Genomic DNA, 18,458 nt, shown 5'->3' with positions numbered 1-18,458 from the left:
GACCATTGATGTTATGATTAGTAATCAATGGTGGTACCCCTAAATTGCTGGTTCATCAGATACCACTCTCATGTAATAGCTGCTACAGTTACTTCATTATTGCTGTTGGAAATGTAAATGCCGTGTGGCTAGGGCCTCCTGTCGGGTAGACCGTTTGCCAGGTGCAAGTCTTTCGAGTTGACACCACTTCATTGACTTGCATGTCGATGGGGATGAAATGATAATAAGGACAACACAACACCCAGTCTCTGAGAGGAGAAAATTTCCGACCCAGCTGGCAACAGAACTCGGGCCATTAGGTATGACATTCCATCGCACTGATCACTCATCTACCTGGCAGAATCGTCCTAGGAAACCAGCCACATATTTATCAGTGTACTTGCAATTAAATATTACAATTGTAGCTCCAATCAGGTGACATTCAACAATGAGCGAAGTACCAGAAATACCTCCTCCTGATGGCTGTGGCTTTGGAAGCATCAATTTCAAGCCTTGAAATATCAGTGTCTATAACCTCCTTATGACTGCACATAATTTTTCCACGTAAAATCTCTCATAACCTTACGACTGTCGATATTTTGAAATTCACAGTGTTCCACATCAAATCCATACCTCCTTCAAGGTCGGACACATTTGTTTTCTTTTCACATGTCGTAATATAAATCATAGTAACTTCAGCATAACATTTCTGATTGTCATATATAGTAGGTGTATAGTGCCCGAAAAAAAAATTTGGTATGTCCACACACCAGCTGGATGTCATTTTGCACTGCCCGGTAGCAAAAAACCTCCCGCCATGACCTATTTGTCAAGGAATCAGGGCCACGTTTAGATGGGAGCAAACAGGAGTATGTGACCCGGACGGCAATTTCAGGGGGCGCCAATTCATATTCTTGGGGGGGGGGGGGGGGACTTGTTTCACAAAGCACCCTGCATTTATCGCACGTCAGTCTAACGATTATTCATACTACTTTGAAACGCGCCCCTGTTGGTGTTTGAACATTTTTAACACATTTCAAGTTGATTTCCAAACCAATCGTATGATTAGGGGGGGATTATGGGGATGGGGACTATATAAGTTGAGGTGAATAAACACAAACGGCTGAATGCCGATCGCATGTTTGTTTGTGTGGTTGATTCAGAGTGCGAATATAAGCATTGTTAAAATTATTGGCGAAATTCATACATTTACAATACCAGAGTGGAAATAAACAGCAAGCAGGGATAACAGGCAAGAAAGATCATCTAATATCTACTCGCCGTATCCAAATAAATCAAATTTTCACAAGAAATTTTTGCCAGATCTCTACACTACAAAGGGCCCAGTTAGCAGCCGCATTAAGTTCTATTCTCTGAATAGCGTGCAAAACGCAAAGTACAAACACGTAACAGCGCCTAACCGGAGAATAAATGTGGGATAACTAAACCGCTGATTCTGGCAGCGTTAATGAAGCTAACCAGAGTATAAGTTTTGACAATGTCAAGAATAGTTACAAAATCAGCGATGACAAGATCAACTGTTAGAACAAGGAAGGGACATCACACAACTTGTATGGAAGAACATGGCGATTCCAAATTTATACAAATATATCGTACTACTACTACTACTACTTTTTGATGTCACGCTTGAGAAACTGGAGCATATGAATGAAATGTGAAACTAGTTCCTAACATAAAACTGTTTGCTTGTAGTAGGCCTAACAGGCATTTGATTTTGGAACTTTGTGAATTATATTCTGTAGTGTTAATTATGTAAATGAGGTAGATAAAAATGACCATTTGTGCCAAAACAGTCTTGCTTATTTGGCGTGTGTTACAACAGCTGCAATATTAGAAAGGCTTATTTCGTTTCATCTAACATACAGTGACAAAATAATCAAATCGAGGAACCACACCAGTCTTGAGTACTATTCGTATTAATAGCTTTTTCGGAATTAGATTATTTTGATTTTTCATGTGGCAAAATGTTCGACGAATTTTGATGAGGTGACAGATTTTTTCACAGGAAGTAAAGCATGCCTTGTAAAGCTGTTGCAAGAATAAAGCAAAAAATATGCTTACAATCTACACACGTTTGAATTCCACAGAGCGAAATACATAGATGTCGGACAGAAGAATGCTGTGTGAAAAGGTGTGCACTGCACTTTGGCGTTTTTTTAAATTTATTTATTTTATTATTATTATTTTTTTAAATGGCTCTGAGCACTATGGAACTTAACATCTCAGGTCATCAGTCCCCTAGAACTTAGAACTACTTAAACCTAACTAACCTAAGGACATCACACAAATCCATGCCAGAGGCAGGATTCGAACCTGCGACCGTAGCAGTCGCGCGGTTGCGGACTGAAGCGCCTAGAACCGCTCGGCTACCGTGGCTGGCACCTTGACACACTTGTGACCATCTAACATAGCGCACATTTCCTCGAACATAAGGGTTTTATGTATAAAATTCTTCAGAAAGATGTGCGCTACAAAATGAAAATAGTTTTGAAAAACTGATTTTTTTATTTATTTATTTTTTACACTTTTGACGTATCTCAAACGCTTGGGGGTGGGGGTGCGGGATGGGGGGCACTATCAAGTTTTTACCCCGGTTCGGAAATATCATAGATCTGGGGCCGCAAGGAATGAAGGCTGTAATCACAATTAAAAACTCCTAGCACCTTTTTTTTTATTTCCTCGATTTCGTCACTTCCACAAAACTTTTCGTGTTTGTAATACTTGTAAATCCAGCCAACACACAGTGACGTCTTATTATGTTTGAACTGCGAAGTCGGGGTTTGTGTTAGTGCATTCCATATTCACAAGCATAACTATTGTAGACCTACCACCCAGATCATACAGATTTCTCCGACTAAGAAATCAGTTCGTGTACAATATGCTATAGCACATCCTTAGGAATTAATTTTCAGGGCCAAACAAATGGGCAGAGAAACGTTCGCATATGGTAAAACTGTTTTGTATCAATTCTCAGCACACTAAGTTCCTATTGCTAAGCACTGTAGCTGTTTAGCGCTTTGGAGGAGGAGGATCATCGCGAAACAGATCTGTTGCAGCAGGCAAAATTGAGTTTGTTATGAAAAAAAAAAAGAGCTTGTTGGACCATCATACAAAGATTTTTGTTTGGTACATGTATGAGAAACAGTGTCTTAATGATACATACCTGTTTTGATTCTATAACACGTGTGTGGGAGCAGGATTTTCAAAAGTAATACAGCAGCCTCCTATAGGCTTGAATGCTTTATTCAAAGCATTGAGACTTCTGTTTGTCCCTCAAGCGCACCAGCTTAATGTGACTGAATAACTACTATAAATCCATCGTCATTCTATTATTCAACTTCCAGTGTGTGCAGAGTGTCCATGAATAGGCTAATGCCGTAATCCTAATAGTGAATTTGAGAAGTGGTACTGAGTGTATCGTGCAAAGTATGGTCACGAATGCTGAGGTTCATGCTTTAGTTACCACTATTTCAAAGCTATTGAAGGTGAATAGTGGCCGGACAACTTTGCTTTATTCAAGAACACAGCTACGCCCACACATTAGAAAAAATGTTCTATAAGAGCTTAATTCCTCAGTGTATTACAATTAGCCTTGATTACTAGGGATTCACTGGGAAAAGAGAGTGCTACTGCTTACAACATGTCTGAGCGGATGAAATAAATAAATGTGCATAATGAGCTTTCAGATATTTATATGAAACGGTTTAAGAGTTGTCACCACGTGAACGCTCTTTAGTACTACCTGTTCCCTACACTACTTGTGCCATTATTATGTGATGTATCGCACAGTTTCTATTTGCTACCTGACGTATTTAAAAAGGATGAATTCAGTTCAAAGTATGAGTCCTGCTTTAAGCACTATGACTTGAACGTGCGATGCCAAATTGATTGACCACCATCAATTAAGATGTATTGTGTTAGATGTATAGCTGAAAAGATCAATAACAATAAATCATAATATCTGTTCCATACTCAAGTAAGATGCTACTACTCCTTTTAATGAGGTATTGCTTTAAACCATGGTTTTTATGATGATGAGCGTAGACAGTTCATATTTAAAGGTGTTGAGGACATAGAAGATACTGGTACAATCGAGACGTTCTCAGCAAGCATTGCTTTACAGAAGTCTTTCAAGCACCTCAGCCCCAGCGCCTTGAAGTGATTCCTTCCTGACACATACCTCTACTTGGAGGAATTCCGACCAACCTGTCCAAACCTGTTGACCGAGGTATACCTGAATACAGCGCTCCTGTTGGGTAATGCTGAGCAGGTGTTCCAGGATACTGAGTTCCTATTGGCTGACACTGAATCACTCAAGATATATAAAGCCTACAGCATTCACTCCCAGCCTCAATTCACCAAAAGACGCGCTAGGAAGCCGCCACTGAACGGCGAGCGGTGTCTGGCCTACAACCATGCTGAAAAGGCCTCGGGGACTCCTTCAAGAAGCAGTTTCAACTGGCAGAACCCCAGGAAGATGAAAATGAAGAGGTAGTCCGTCGTCAACTGGCTGTCTTCATCAATGCTGAGGAGGACCCAGAGGACGAACTCCCACTTTTCACCCCCGAAGACGTGGCAAAAGTAATTAGGTCCCTCCCAACAAAAAATGCTCCAGGAGACGACAGAGTCACCAACCAACTAGTCATAAAACTCGGCTATCAAACACCTCATGAACGTCTTCAACGAGATTACTCATACCCGCGAGATCCCAGCTTACTGGAAGTACGCGGAAGTGGTCACGATACACAAACCAGGGAAAGATCCTTTATTGCTGCAGCACTACAGGCCGATTAGCCTCTTGACAACTCTCAGCGAGATCTATGAGTGCCTCCTGCTAATACTCATACGAGATCACATCACCAGCGAGCGACTTCTGCCGGATTTCCAATTCGGAATCCAACAGAAGCACTCCGCTCCACAACAGATCATGAGACTGGTGGAAGCAGCCACAGAGGGCTTCAACCACAGAGGCTGCTTGATGTAGCCAAAGCCTTCGACTCAGTATGGCATAAAGGGCTACTATACAGGTTATACATATGGGGGGTTCCCAGGAGCTTAGTTATGGTAATCCAAAGCTCTCTCACGAACATAACTTTCTCTGTCAAGGTAGAAACAGCCACCTCCACCAAAAGGCGTATTTGTGCTGGAGTGCCACAGTGATTGGTCCTGGGGCCGTTTTGTACTGTCTGTACACTACGGACACCACCACAGCCCACCACCCCCACCCCTCCGGTGCACACCGCACAATATGCTGACGACACAGCCTTTCACACCCGTAATGCGAATAAGGACCTGATCATTCGTAGGCAACAAAGGGTTTTAGATGACACAGAAACCTGGGCCCGTCGCTGGCGCATCACCATCTACCCAGAAAAGACACAGGCTATGCTGATCACACGGAGACTTGGGAGACACAGAACCCCAAAACGCCCCCCACTCGCGCGAGTTAGTTGTTAGTTTGATTCATCTAACATGAAGCGTTCAGCGACGTCAGGCTATGTGATGGAGGCAAAACTCACATACTCTATTAGTTTGTGTGATGCGCACGCCGATTTGGTGCTGTATACAAAGCAACTAGTTCCGCGAGGAGGCTCCAATTCAAAACTGATGACACTGCTGGGGAATAAGTGGAGATATATATTATTCTACAGCAGTGTCCCAGCTTGGAAATGGAGCTGGTTAGAATCACCTGGGCCCTCTCTTTCAGGCAGTCCCCCTGGTTGATGTAGTATATTGATTTGAATACGAGACAATTTTTGGCAAAACAATGGAGACTTTGAGGGAATGATGTGAAATTTTGATTAGAACCGAAAGGGAATGCTTGCTATGGAGTAAGAAAATGCATCACCAGACCAAATTGTAAGCAAGTCACCATATTCAAGAAGAACTTTGTTGCTGTGGAGGTGGTGAAGACTGCAGTAGAGTTAATGAAACCTATTTATGTGGGGATGTGCGTACTAGACCTATCCAGACTCCACATGTGCCACTTTCATTATGAGTTTGCAAAAACTCATTCTGCAGATCCTGAACTACTTTAAATGCATACAGATAGCCTCATCTATTGGGGGGAAAACTGTGATCCATATAAAGTAACGAGGTACCACAGTAATGAATTTGACACGTCCTTATGCGAGGCCAATAATCCTTATGGTATTGTTCCATAGAACAAGAAAGTTATCAGCCTTATGAAAGATGAGGCGAATGGATTGCTGATTAAGGTGTTTGTAGGTCTGCGATAAAAAATGTATGCTTACTGCATATTGGAAGGTGCCACCCAGAGGTGGATTAAGGGTGAGTGCCGCATGGCATTGAGAGCCCTCTCTAATGAAGACTATTTGCGGTGCCTGTACAGCCATGTTTCAGTTGCTGCACCACAGCCACCGCAAATGATACAGCAAACTAGTATTCGGCACTGTATAAACCAGAAAAAGTATAAAAAAAGTTTTAAAAATGTAGAAAGCATAAACGAATGTTTGTATATTTATTTATTTATTCAAACTTGGCATTTGTGTACTGTATAAATATATCCATGCACCGTGTGCATCATGTAAATAGAATAGTTTTTAAGTTTCACCTGTCACTAGCTTTCCAAGACTGATTAGTTTTTAAGTGTACACAGACCATTAGAATTACTATTTACCCTATTGGAACTGTGGAATTTATTCTAGTAAATAAAGTATCTCTGCACTAGTTTTTAGCGCAGATTTATAAAAAATTGTAAAATATTCTCATTCAATACTATTGGAAAAATTTTTTAAAAGTATTCTCGAGCAGTCTTACTGTTGTAGCATGTAAGTTAAAGGTGTGTCTGTATTGAAATATCAGATTCAAATTGTATCTCAAGAATTAAACTGTATCTCAAGAACTGAATTGTATCTTAAGATCTGAACCATATCTCAAAAATCAAATTATGTGTGTGTCAACTGAATAAATGAAAAAAATTGTTTCCATATGTCTTTGTTGTTTCTGTTGTTGTTTACAAAAGAAATCCTATCCCTTATTGCATCGTATATATAAAGTACGTGCATGACACAAATGACATTAGTTTTTCTGAAGAGGAGTGCTATAAAGGAGGTGAAGTTTAATACGATGGGAGATAACAAAATATATGGAAGGGTTGTGTAAGATTAAAAAAAAATAAAAATAAAAAAAAAAAATTAAGAAAAGTTCAAATGTGTGTGAAATCTTATGGGACTTAAATACTAAGGTCATCAGTCCCTAAGCTGACACATTACTTAACCTAAATTATCCTAAGGACAAACACACACACCCATGCCCGAGGGAGGACTCGAATCTCCGCCGGGACCAGCCGCACAGTCCGTGACTGCAGCGCCTGAGACCGCACGGCTAATCTCGCGCGGCTGTAAGATTACGCCTATCGTGTAGCACGAATAGGCTTTTGGGAGCAGGAGGCATGACCCTTGTCTGCTTCCAAAGATATCTAACAAAAATTTCTATTAAAAAAAAAAAAACAAGGGGAACAAACATCTTATCAAAAAAAAATTCATTTATTCCTCACCCTACTTAAAAATAATTTTACATTTTCATAAGCAGACACTGCAATACTATTTTCACACATCGTCTTTTTGAGTCGATGAAGAGTAGAGCATCCATAGAATTGCAGGTCTTGAATAGCAGCAAGCATGAAAATTTGACGTATCCCTGAGATTATCTCCTTCCCCTTCACGTAGATGATGGTACTCGTGTGATCAAAAGGTCAAAGCAACATCACCGTATCTTTATAGTGTATGCCAGGATCATCCCAGTGAATTCAATGGTATAACAGTGTTAGTCACATTGCACTCTTCTGTGTTTTAGCACACTCCACATCCTTGAAATACTTTAGTGATGCGATGTTTGCTGAGAATCCCGAATCTCTGTGTACGCAGTATCTTCAAATACAAACCGTCTACACTCATCATCATATAAATCATGAAGTAAAGCAATAGGTTATTAAAAAAACTGGTAGCATCTTACTTGGACATGGAACAGACATAATGATTTATTATTATAGATCTTTTCAGCTATACATCAAACACAATGTATCTTAATTGATGGTGGTCCATCAATCTGGAATCACGCGCGTTCGAGTCATAGTGCTTAAAGCAGGGCTCGTACTTTGAACACGTAGTAGTAAAGAGCGTTCACATGGTGACGGCTCTTAAACTATTTCATATAAATATCTGAGAGCACATTATGCACATTTATTTATTTCATCCGCTCAGACATGTTGTAAGCAGTAGCACTCTCTTTTCCCAGTGAATCCCTAGTAATCAAGGCTAATTGTAATACACTGAGGAATTAAGCTCTTATAGAACATTTTTTCTAATGTGTGGGCGTAGCTGTGTTCTTGAATAAAGCAAAGTTGTGCAGCCACTACTCTCCTTCAATAGCTTTGAAATAGTGATAACTAAAGCATGAGCCTCAGCACTCGTGACCATACTTTGCACAATACACTCAGTACCACTCCTCAAATTCACTATTAGAATTACAGCATTAGCTTATTCACAGACACCCTGGGCACACAAAGTTGAATAACTGAATGAGGATGGATCTATAGTAGTTATTTAGTTATATAAGAAGTCTATCGTACACTTTGAATAAAGCGTTCTTTGCATTTAAGACTGTAGGTGGTTTCTACATAACATGGCATTGCCTTTGAAAATCCAGCTCCTACACACATGGGTATAGGATCTGAACAGGTATGTATCATTAAGTTACTATGGCTTATGTTCCGACGTGTGCATTGCGAATTTCAACATAACAATAATCATAAGAGTAAAAGAGATTTTATGTTGAAAAATTATGTGCAGTCAAATGGAGGTTATAGATACTGATATTTCAAGGCTGAAAATTGATATTTACAGAGCCACAACCTTCAGGAGGAGGTACAGTATTTGGATACAGAATGGATAAGAGCTGGACATCATTCCGAAAATGAGGCCGCACACAGGAGACAGTCCACGGAAATTTCTCAACATCAAAGCAAAATGTTTATGCAGAGTGGATTGTTCGTGATATTTACATCTAGTATGATAGTTTCTTTTTCATTATTCCCATGTATCAGTCCCAGTTGCACTACTACTACGTTTTGTGTAAATAACACATCAATACTACCACTATTGCTGATATTACTGCTATTGCCATAAATATAACACAAATGCAGATTTTTAAGACAACCCACGTTGGCAGGTCTGATTCGAAACTGCTTGGAGGGCTGAGGTAGTACCAATGTCGATAGTCTGTAACACAATGAGCACACTCCCACAGGAACATCTTTTGAGAGGTCATTTCCTAAGGACGAAATATCATCGCTGGTAATAAGGGGCTACTATAAATGAGTCATTCGTTTTAGGCGTTCTATATTTATTGAAGTATTACTGTACAAACAAGACCGATGCATGAATAGAAAACTCACCGAATTACCATTGTTCCCACCAGTTGCCGTTACGAATGCAGTGCCCTGACAAAATGACGACAAAGCAATAAAAGAGTTTTTGTTTGATGGAATGCGCGAGATGTTTCCATTGATCTGAAATGGTTAATCGCCACAATCTGAAAACCCCCATGAAATCGTGGTGGATGAACGAGATTCACCAAAGGTTAAGGGGCTCCGGAAAGGCTCAAAATCATGAAAAGTTCAATTTTTACTTTTTTGCGTTTTCTGAATCTGCAGACTATTACCTTTTAATAGATATATAATTTATTCAATTCCAAAGACTACAACTATTTTTAAATTTTTTTTGAAATAGTGTTCTACATGGGCGAGACCCACTGTGGCGCTGTTAAACTGCTGTCAAATGGTGTTATTATTAACGTCCGTGTTCATCAGGTACATTTTAGTGATGTGAGATAAAGTATGTGTTGTGGCTAACCTGTGATGGTTCAATATATATCGCTGGTGTGATTGTCGATTGTTTCATGTTTATTTACTCTGTCGTTATCTCGAAACTATTTGTAATTAATTCTGTTTCTTGAGTCTATGTTTTGTTGAAGTATAATAATGAGTAAAAGTAAAGTTATTAGAAATCCTCTGAAGGCTTTTAAGAAAAGGAGAAATGTTGGAAAGCCAAAGGTATGTGTTATTACTGTAAACAATAAAGACGATGACCAAGTGAGTGAACCTAACCTATCAAGTACACCTGCCCATAGCAGTCAAAGTGGGAAAGAAAATACTTCACAGAAGAAGCTTGGTTCAATGAGTGAAAACTATGAAAGTTTTATGGGCGAATCGGATGTGAATGAAATATTTGATATGTCGGTTCTCAAAGGAATTTTTTCAAACTGTGTAAGATGTATTCATTGTAGTGAAGTTGGTCTGGAACTCTCCATAATAAAGCGTGTAGGACTTGCTAGTGAAATACAACTGAAATGTAATAAGTGTTCATACATGACCACCTTTTGGAACAGTGTTGCAGTAACTACAACTGAAGAAAATGGTAGCAAAATCTATGAACACAACATTAGATTTGTTTATTCCTTGCGTTCAGTTGGTAAGGGTACTACTGCAGGTGCAATTTTCTGTGGCATCATGAATCTTCCAAATCCCCCAACGAAGTTTACGACCTATAATAAATTAATAGGGTCTAAAGTAGAAGATGTCTGTATAGAATCTATGAAGAACGCTGTGGAAGAGGCAGTAATGGAAAATAATGGTAACAGAGATTTGACTGCAGCGTTCGATGGTACCTGGCATAAACGGGGACACACATCTCTTCATTGTGTAGTATCTGCCACCAGTATGTATGCAGGGAAAGTTTTAGATGTAGCAGTAATATCAAAGTATTGTAGATGTCCACAAAAATATAAAGGTACACATGAAAATAATTGCAAAGCTAACTATAGTGGCAGTAGTGGAGGAATGGAAGTGGCTGGTGTTGCCAGTATATTCCAGTGTTCTGAGGCGTGTGATAAAGTGTGATATGTTAATTACATTGGTGACGGTGATTCTAAAAGTTTCAAACATGTTCAAGGACTGAAGCCCTATGGTGATGATGTTGTAGTGCAGAAATTTGAGTGTATTGGACACGTACAGAAGCGAATGGGAACAAGACTTCGGCGACTGAAAGCTTCGTAAAAAAAAAAACTCAGTGATGGTAAAGGGTTGGATGGGAAGGGAAGGTTAACTGACAGTGTAATTGACAAAATACAGAACTATTATGGAATGGCTATTAGGCAAAATACACAAAGTGTCGACGAAATGAAGAAGGCTGTTTGGGCTCTTTTTTTTTCATACTTCTTCAACCGATGAAAATCCCCAACATACCTTGTGTCCCAAAGAAGAAGACAGTTGGTGTAAATATAACAAAGGATTGCTAACTGGTGAAGTGTACACTCACAAGCATAGTCTGCCTCATGCAATAATGGAGGTGATAAAACCTATTTTCAGAGACTTAGCAGCACCTGAACTGTTGAAAAAGTGTATTCACGGAAAAACTCAAAACCCCAATGAAAGTGTAAATAGTGTTGTATGGTCGAGAATCCCCAAGACTGTATTTGTTGGAATAGAAACACTTCACTTTGGTGTGTATGATGCTGTTGCGACTTTCAATGATGGCAACATTGTAAGGTGCAAGATATTTAGAAATATGGGAATGAAGATAGGTTCTAACATGGTACGAGCGATGCTTGCTTTAGACAAGGAAAGCCTTCGGGCTGCAGACAGGGCTGTAAAGAGTCTAGAAATACAAGCAAGAGTAAACAGGAGGAGGAACAAGAGGAAGCTGGAGGAGGAGTTTGCAGAGGATGAAGATAATCCATCCTATGGACCTGGAATGCACTAAAAAGTTAATCCAATCTTTGTCGCTCGATTCCCAAAACTTTTATTTTCTCATACTAATTACATGTTTTCTAAGGATCTTCCAAACATATTTGTTTCAAACTTTCAGTAAATGTTACACAGTACCTTCTGCATAATTTAACACAGCCTTTTTCCAAAAAACTGTATATTTTTGAATATATAAATAAAAAATTGCACAAAAATGTTGTGAATTTTCATTACAATTGAAAAAAAATCATCTTTAATAACTGAACTAAAATTTTGTAAAATCCCTGCGTTAAGTTGTAGCCCATATTCCAATAAATAATCTGTAAAAAGTTCAACTTCCTACCTCAATACTTTGTGAGGAAAGATGTAATTTATAAGCGTTATTTTAACATTGCAAGTATAGGGCGTTCCGGAGTCCCTTAATGTTTTCTGTGAAATGTTAGAGACAAAGCCGTATGGGCGTTTTTCTTCAGCGAGAAGACAGTGACGGGGAACTCTTAACTCGAAATGTTGCACTTGTGATTGTTTCCACAAGTTGCTGGTTACGAGAATTTCATGTTCCAGCAGGAAGGGGCATCCCCTCATTGGCGTATCGAAGTCCGTCACTAGCTACGCGTCTAACTTCCGCATCGCTAGATTGGGTGGAGTGGTGAAGATGACGTGCCTCTGTTGCCTTGGGCTTCCTGGTCGCCAGCTCTAGCGTCTTGTGGGTTTTATCCTTTGGTGGTACATCAATAACCGAGTTTACATACCCCCATTGCTAAGAACTCTGGAACAGCTCAGAGAACGCAACAACGCTGCTGTGACAACCGTTGACAGGATATTGCTACTTAATGGATGGAACGAATTTGACTACTGCATGAACAGGTGTCTTGTGACAGGAGGGTACTCACACAACATTTATGGAGTGCAAAATGCAAACTTAGTGAGCCGACGGTTATCTTCATGCATCAATCATATTTGTACATGTAGCAGTCTAGAACTATCAGTTTAATAAGTCACAGTTGCAAAATACTAACATGATTCTTTAGACAATTGGAAAAACTGGTAGAAGCAGACCTCGGGGAGGATCAGTTTGGATTCCGTAGAAATGTAGGTACATGCGAGGCAATACTGACCCTAAGAGTTATTTTAGATGCTAGGTAAAGGAAAGGCAAAGCTATGTTTCTAGCATTTGTAGACTTAGAGAAAGCTTTTGACAATTCTGACTGGAATACTCTCTTTCAATTTATGAAGGCGGCAGGGGTGAAATACAGGGAGCAAAAGGCTATTTACAATTTGTACTGGAACCAGATGGCAGTCATAAGAGTCGAGGGGCAGGAAAGAGAAGCAATGGTTGAGAAGCGAGTGAGACAAGGTTGTAGCCTATTCCCGATGTTAATCAATCTGTACATTGTACAAGCAATAAAGAAAAATTTGGACTAAGAACTAGAATCCAGGGAGAAGAAAAATACATCTTAGGTTTTGCCGATAACACTGTAATTCTGTCAGAGACAGCAAAGGACTTGGATGAATAATTGAACGGAATGGATAGTGTCTTGAAAGAAGGATAAAAGATGAACATCAACAAAAGCAAAACGAGGGCAATGGAATGTAGTCGAATTATATCAGGTAATGCTGAGGAAATTATATTAGGAAACGACACACTTAAAGTAGTAGATGGGTTTTGCAACTTGGGAAGCAAAATAACTGATGATGATCGAAGTAGAGAGGATGTAATATGTAAACTGGCAATGGCAAGGAAAGCGTTTCTGAATAAGAGAAATGGTTCAGATGGCTCTGAGGACTATGGGACTTAATGCTGAGGTCATCAGTCCCCTAGAACTTAGAACTACTTAAACTTGACTAACCTAAGGACATCACACACATCCATGCCCGAGGCAGGATTCGAACCTGTGACCGTAGCGGTCGCGCGGTTCCAGACTGTAGCGCCTAGAACCGCTCGGCCACCCCGGCCGGCAATAACAGGAAGCTGTTAACATCAAGTACGGATTAAAGTGTCAGGAAGTCTCTTCTGAAAATATTTGTATAGATCATAGCCATATAAGGAAGTCAAATGTGGACGATAAATAGGTTAGGCAAGATAGAAACTTTCTAAATGTGGTGCTACAGAAGAATGACGCAGATTAGATGGGTAGATCACGTAACTAGTGAGGAGCTACTGAACAGAATTGGGGAGAAGTGGAATTTGTGGCACAACTTGAGTAGAAAAAGGGATCGGTTGGTAGGGCACATTCTGAGGCATCAAGCGATCACCAGTTTAGTATTGTAGGGAAGTGTGGGGGGTAAAAATCATAGACGGAGGCCAAGGGATGAATACACTAAGTAGATTCAGAAGGATTATGTTGCATTAGTTACTTACTCCGAGATAAAGAGGCTTGCATAGGATACAGTAGCATGGAGAGCTGCATCAAATCATTTTTTCGACTAAAGACTACAACAACAACAACAACACCACAAGTAGTCTGGAAAATATAGTTCTTTGAAAACAAATGAATCATTAATAAAATGGTCCGCACGTACCGTGGTGGTGAGCATAGAGGTGTCGATGTCGTCGAGAGACAGGTCCTGCAGCGAGGTGGTCATGTTGGCAGCGCTGGCGTCGCTCATGTTGACTCCCGCACCGGCGCCCAACGCTCGCCCGGCGCCCGGATCTCGTGACGTCGGCGCCTCCTGTCACAAATCAGGGCCAGTTTCGTCTAACGAAAGTGTTGTAGTTGCATTAAACAAGGCGACCGAAACAATACACAAACGCAACACGTTAGGTTGCAACACACTAACACGAATTATTTGTAGAAGTATGAAAAAACTCCTAGAAGCCGTTCTAGGGGAAGATCAGCTTGGGTTCTGGAGAAACGTGGGAACACGCGAGGACCCTACGACTTATCTTAGAAGATTGAGTGAGGAAAGGCAAACTTAATCTTTATAGCTTTTGTAGATTTGGGGAAAGCTTATGACGATGTAGACAGCAATACTAGTTGAAATTCTGAAGGTAAAAACAAAAATAACCACAGCGTCCCCTCTTTCCGTCCCATAATGGGTAAGGGTGATGCATGTTACAGCTTCTCACTTGCTAATGTTGTCCAGATCGAATTAGCGACTAATCTGATGCAAGTTAGTTAGGTCGTCCGCTAGCAACACCGACTCCAAGGAAGGCCTCGGCGCTTGTTGGTGACGTCACGTCAGCTAGGCACGGCGAACGCCAGGTCTGTTGCAGGCAGAAACGCCTGGGCGTGCTTATCACTATAAATCTCTTATTTTTGGACAAAATGTTTGATATTGTTTTGGATTCTGCAGTTTTATTTAGATGAAAGATTTTCTTACTATCGTAAAGCTGCAAATGAAGATCATTATTCTGTATCACTGAATCCTGTCGAAACAAACGTAGATCAATACGAGAAGACGCTTTGCCCCATTGCGAGCTTCGGAAATTTTACATTCAAGTAACTATATTTACTTGATCGATATTGTTATTGAAACTTGCCCCAACCCCCTTACAATGAACTCGTTTCTTTTATTTATTTATTTATTTTAGTTTGACATCACCACTGGAAATGTGAACTAATTTACATGTGTAAATGTCCAACTGTTCCAGTCATTAGATTACAGTCGTTTTCAACGAAAGGAATTCTAAACAGGAAACAAAATACCTTCATACATCGAAACTACTGCTGAGCTTAAACTTTTTAAACATGCACATTAGGAAATATAGCCGGCCGAAGTGGCCGTGCGGTTAAAGGCGCTGCAGTCTGGAACCGCAAGACCGCTACGGTCGCAGGTTCGAATCCTGCCTCGGGCATGGATGTTTGTGATGTCCTTAGGTTAGTTAGGTTTAACTAGTTCTAAGTTCTAGGGGACTAATGACCTCAGCAGTTGAGTCCCATAGTACTCAGAGCCATTTGAACCATTTAGGAAATATAAATATTCCCCTCTTGCAACTAAAAGGAGAAACTTTATAAGATAAAAAAAATTTATTTGATAAAACAAGTATCTCTCTTTTGCCTCTTCTTCTGTCCCCCACCCCCTCCCCCAACGTGTACAATCGCAAGATATTTCATTAATATTCAGTGCTCCTCACCCCATAGTCAACCAAGATACCTAAAGAAGAGCGCCAGAAGAGCACAGTTTCTTGTAAAAGCAACGCAGTACAAACGTAACTTCCTCAGATTTACAGATAAGGTAAGGAAGCACGAATTCTGTTGCTGCTGGACCATGAAGTTGTTTTTGTATGTCAATCCTTAAAACAGGTGGAAATTTAAGTTCAGGAGTACACTATTCGTTATGAAGTGTAATGAATTGCACAATTAATTGATTGCAGAAATCTCTCAAAACAATGTGTGTTGGTCAACTACCGCCAGTAGTTTCACATTTTCCTGTGTCAGAGAGGGAGACACCACCATTATGAGTATGCCTGCAACAGACCTGGCGTTCACCGTGCCTAGCTGACGTGACGTCACGAACAAGCGCCGAGGCCTTGCCGCTAGTCGATGACGACCTCTGTTGCCCACGTAAGTGGAAAATAGCGCCGGAAGTTTTCTTCACCTGTGGTAGTCCCGTAAACAGTAGACAGTACATACGTCGTCGCATGATATCTACACAGCAAGCACAACGTCGTCTGTAGATTAGCCTAGGTGCCTGCCCACAATAATGTTGCCGCGTTCACGTAACATGATATCCTGTGCTGTACCCGTCCTGTGTGTGATCGCCACTCAGCTCAGTACGAGTCCTGACGACATCATATAATGCAGCATGACAAGCTGTCCAGGTGCCGAGCTCCCAGCAACGAACCCTGTAACAGAACGATATCTATTTCTAGTTCAGTTGTTTGTACGCATGTTGCTGTAGAGTGTATAGAAACTTCTAACGATACCCTGTGAACTAACTATATAAAGACGTCGACACTTTTTTTCTGTCTACGGATGACTGCCGATGAAAGGCAGGTCTTAAGGGACCAAACTGCTGAGGTCATCGGTCCGTGAGCTTACACACTATTTAATCTAACGCAAACTAACTTACGCTACGGACGACACACACACCAATGCCCGAGGGAGGACTAACCTCGGACGGGGGGAGCCGCGCAGACCGCGACAAGACGCCTCAGACCTCGCGGCTAATGGGACGGAAATGGTACGTGTGGTGTACACGTGCAGAAAGAGAGAAAAACTGGATGATTTATCAAGAGAAAGAGTTTCACAAATTGAGCAAGTCAATAAAGCATTGGTACATCTCTTGTCACTATGCAAGCTCTTATTCGGCCTGCCATCGATTGTTGTATGTTCTCCTGAGGTATGTCGTGGCAAATTCAGTTCAAGTGGCACTTCAGATAGTCAAAATCCCCATCTGGTTAGAGGGTACAACACAAGCAGCGAAGGTTATATACAGCTTGCACAGAAACCAGACGCCAGTTATAAAGAGTCGAGAGGCTTGAAAGGGAAGCAGTTGTCGGGAAGGGAGTGATACAGGGCTGTAGCTTATACACAATGTTATTCATTCCGTACATTGAACAAGCACCAAAGGAAACTAAAGGAAAATTCGGGGAAGGAATTGAAGTTCAGACAGAAGAAATAAAAACTTTGAGGTTTGCCATTGATATTGTAATTCTGTCAGAGACAGCAAAGGTTTCGGAAGAGTAGTTGAATGGAATGGACATTGTCTTGGAAGGAGGATGTAAGATGAGTAATAACAAAACGAAAACAAGATAGTGGAATGTGGTCTAAATGTCAACAAAGGTTTCGGGAGAGTAGTTGAATGGAATGGACATTGTCTTGGAAGGAGGATATAAGATGAATAATAACAAAACGAAAACAAGATAGTGGAATGTGGTCTAAATGTATCAGGCGATGCTGAGGGAATTAGATTAAGAAACGACACACTGAAAGTAGTAGGTGAGTTTTGCTATATGGACAGCAAAGTAACTGATGATCTATGAAGTAAAGAGGATATAAAATGTAGACTGGCAATGGCAAGAAGAGAGTTTCTGAAGAAGATAAATTTGTTAGCATGGGATATATATTTAAGTGCTAGGAAGTCTTTTCTGAAGATATTTGACTGGAGCGTATCTTGTATGTTAGTGAAACGTGGACGATAAAAAGTTCAGACAAGAAAAGATTACAAGTTTTGAAATGCGGTACTACAGAAAAATGCAGAAGATTAGGTGGGTAGGAAATGTAACCAATGAGGAGATTCTGAATAGAATAGGGGAGAAAGAAATTTGTGGCATAACTTACCTGGAACAAGGGGTAGGACATGTTCTAAGACATCAAGAGATCGCAAATTTACGAGTAGTACTGGAGGGAAATGGGGGGAGAGGGGGAAGAACTGTAAAGGGAGACAAAGAGATGAATGGTGTAGTAGTTATTCGGAAATGAAGACACTTGCATTGCATGAAGTACCGTGGAGAGATGCATCAAACTGGTCTTCGGATTAAAGACCGCAACAACAACAACAACAACAACAACAACAAAAATGTGTTCTTTGTCAGCATTCTCTGTAGAGTTCCAAAGGTTTTTTGTCTGCTATTCAACTGGAGTTTCTCCAGTTATTTGGAATGTGTATTGCGGTTAGTAATTCGTCTAATGTCATAAGTCACTGTAATTGTCTTAGATGATTTCAATTATTTTATCAAAACTGTCCACCTTCCATAAGTGTGTAGCAGCCCTATATCTGATCCCTACCGCCTCGCGCAGTGACT

General features: G+C 40.5%; 1 protein-coding gene across 3 annotated transcripts in view; it reads right to left on the bottom strand.

Moving 5' to 3' along the window:
* LOC124608658 (putative epidermal cell surface receptor) overlaps positions 1-18,458 on the bottom strand; it is a 412,883-nt gene that overhangs the window by 119,388 nt on the left and 275,037 nt on the right. For all 3 annotated transcript variants that reach the window (XM_047140005.1, XM_047140004.1, XM_047140006.1), the window contains exon 3: positions 14,291-14,440. In XM_047140005.1, the coding sequence (XP_046995961.1) occupies positions 14,291-14,440 (150 nt within the window). The remainder of the gene's footprint in view (positions 1-14,290; positions 14,441-18,458) is intronic.

Source organism: Schistocerca americana, chromosome 1 (assembly GCF_021461395.2).
Source record: "Schistocerca americana isolate TAMUIC-IGC-003095 chromosome 1, iqSchAmer2.1, whole genome shotgun sequence".
In the NCBI taxonomy this organism is placed as follows: Eukaryota; Metazoa; Arthropoda; class Insecta; order Orthoptera; family Acrididae; genus Schistocerca; species Schistocerca americana.
Note: the sequence above shows the minus strand (reverse complement) of the source record. Positions and strands in the feature narration are given on the sequence as shown.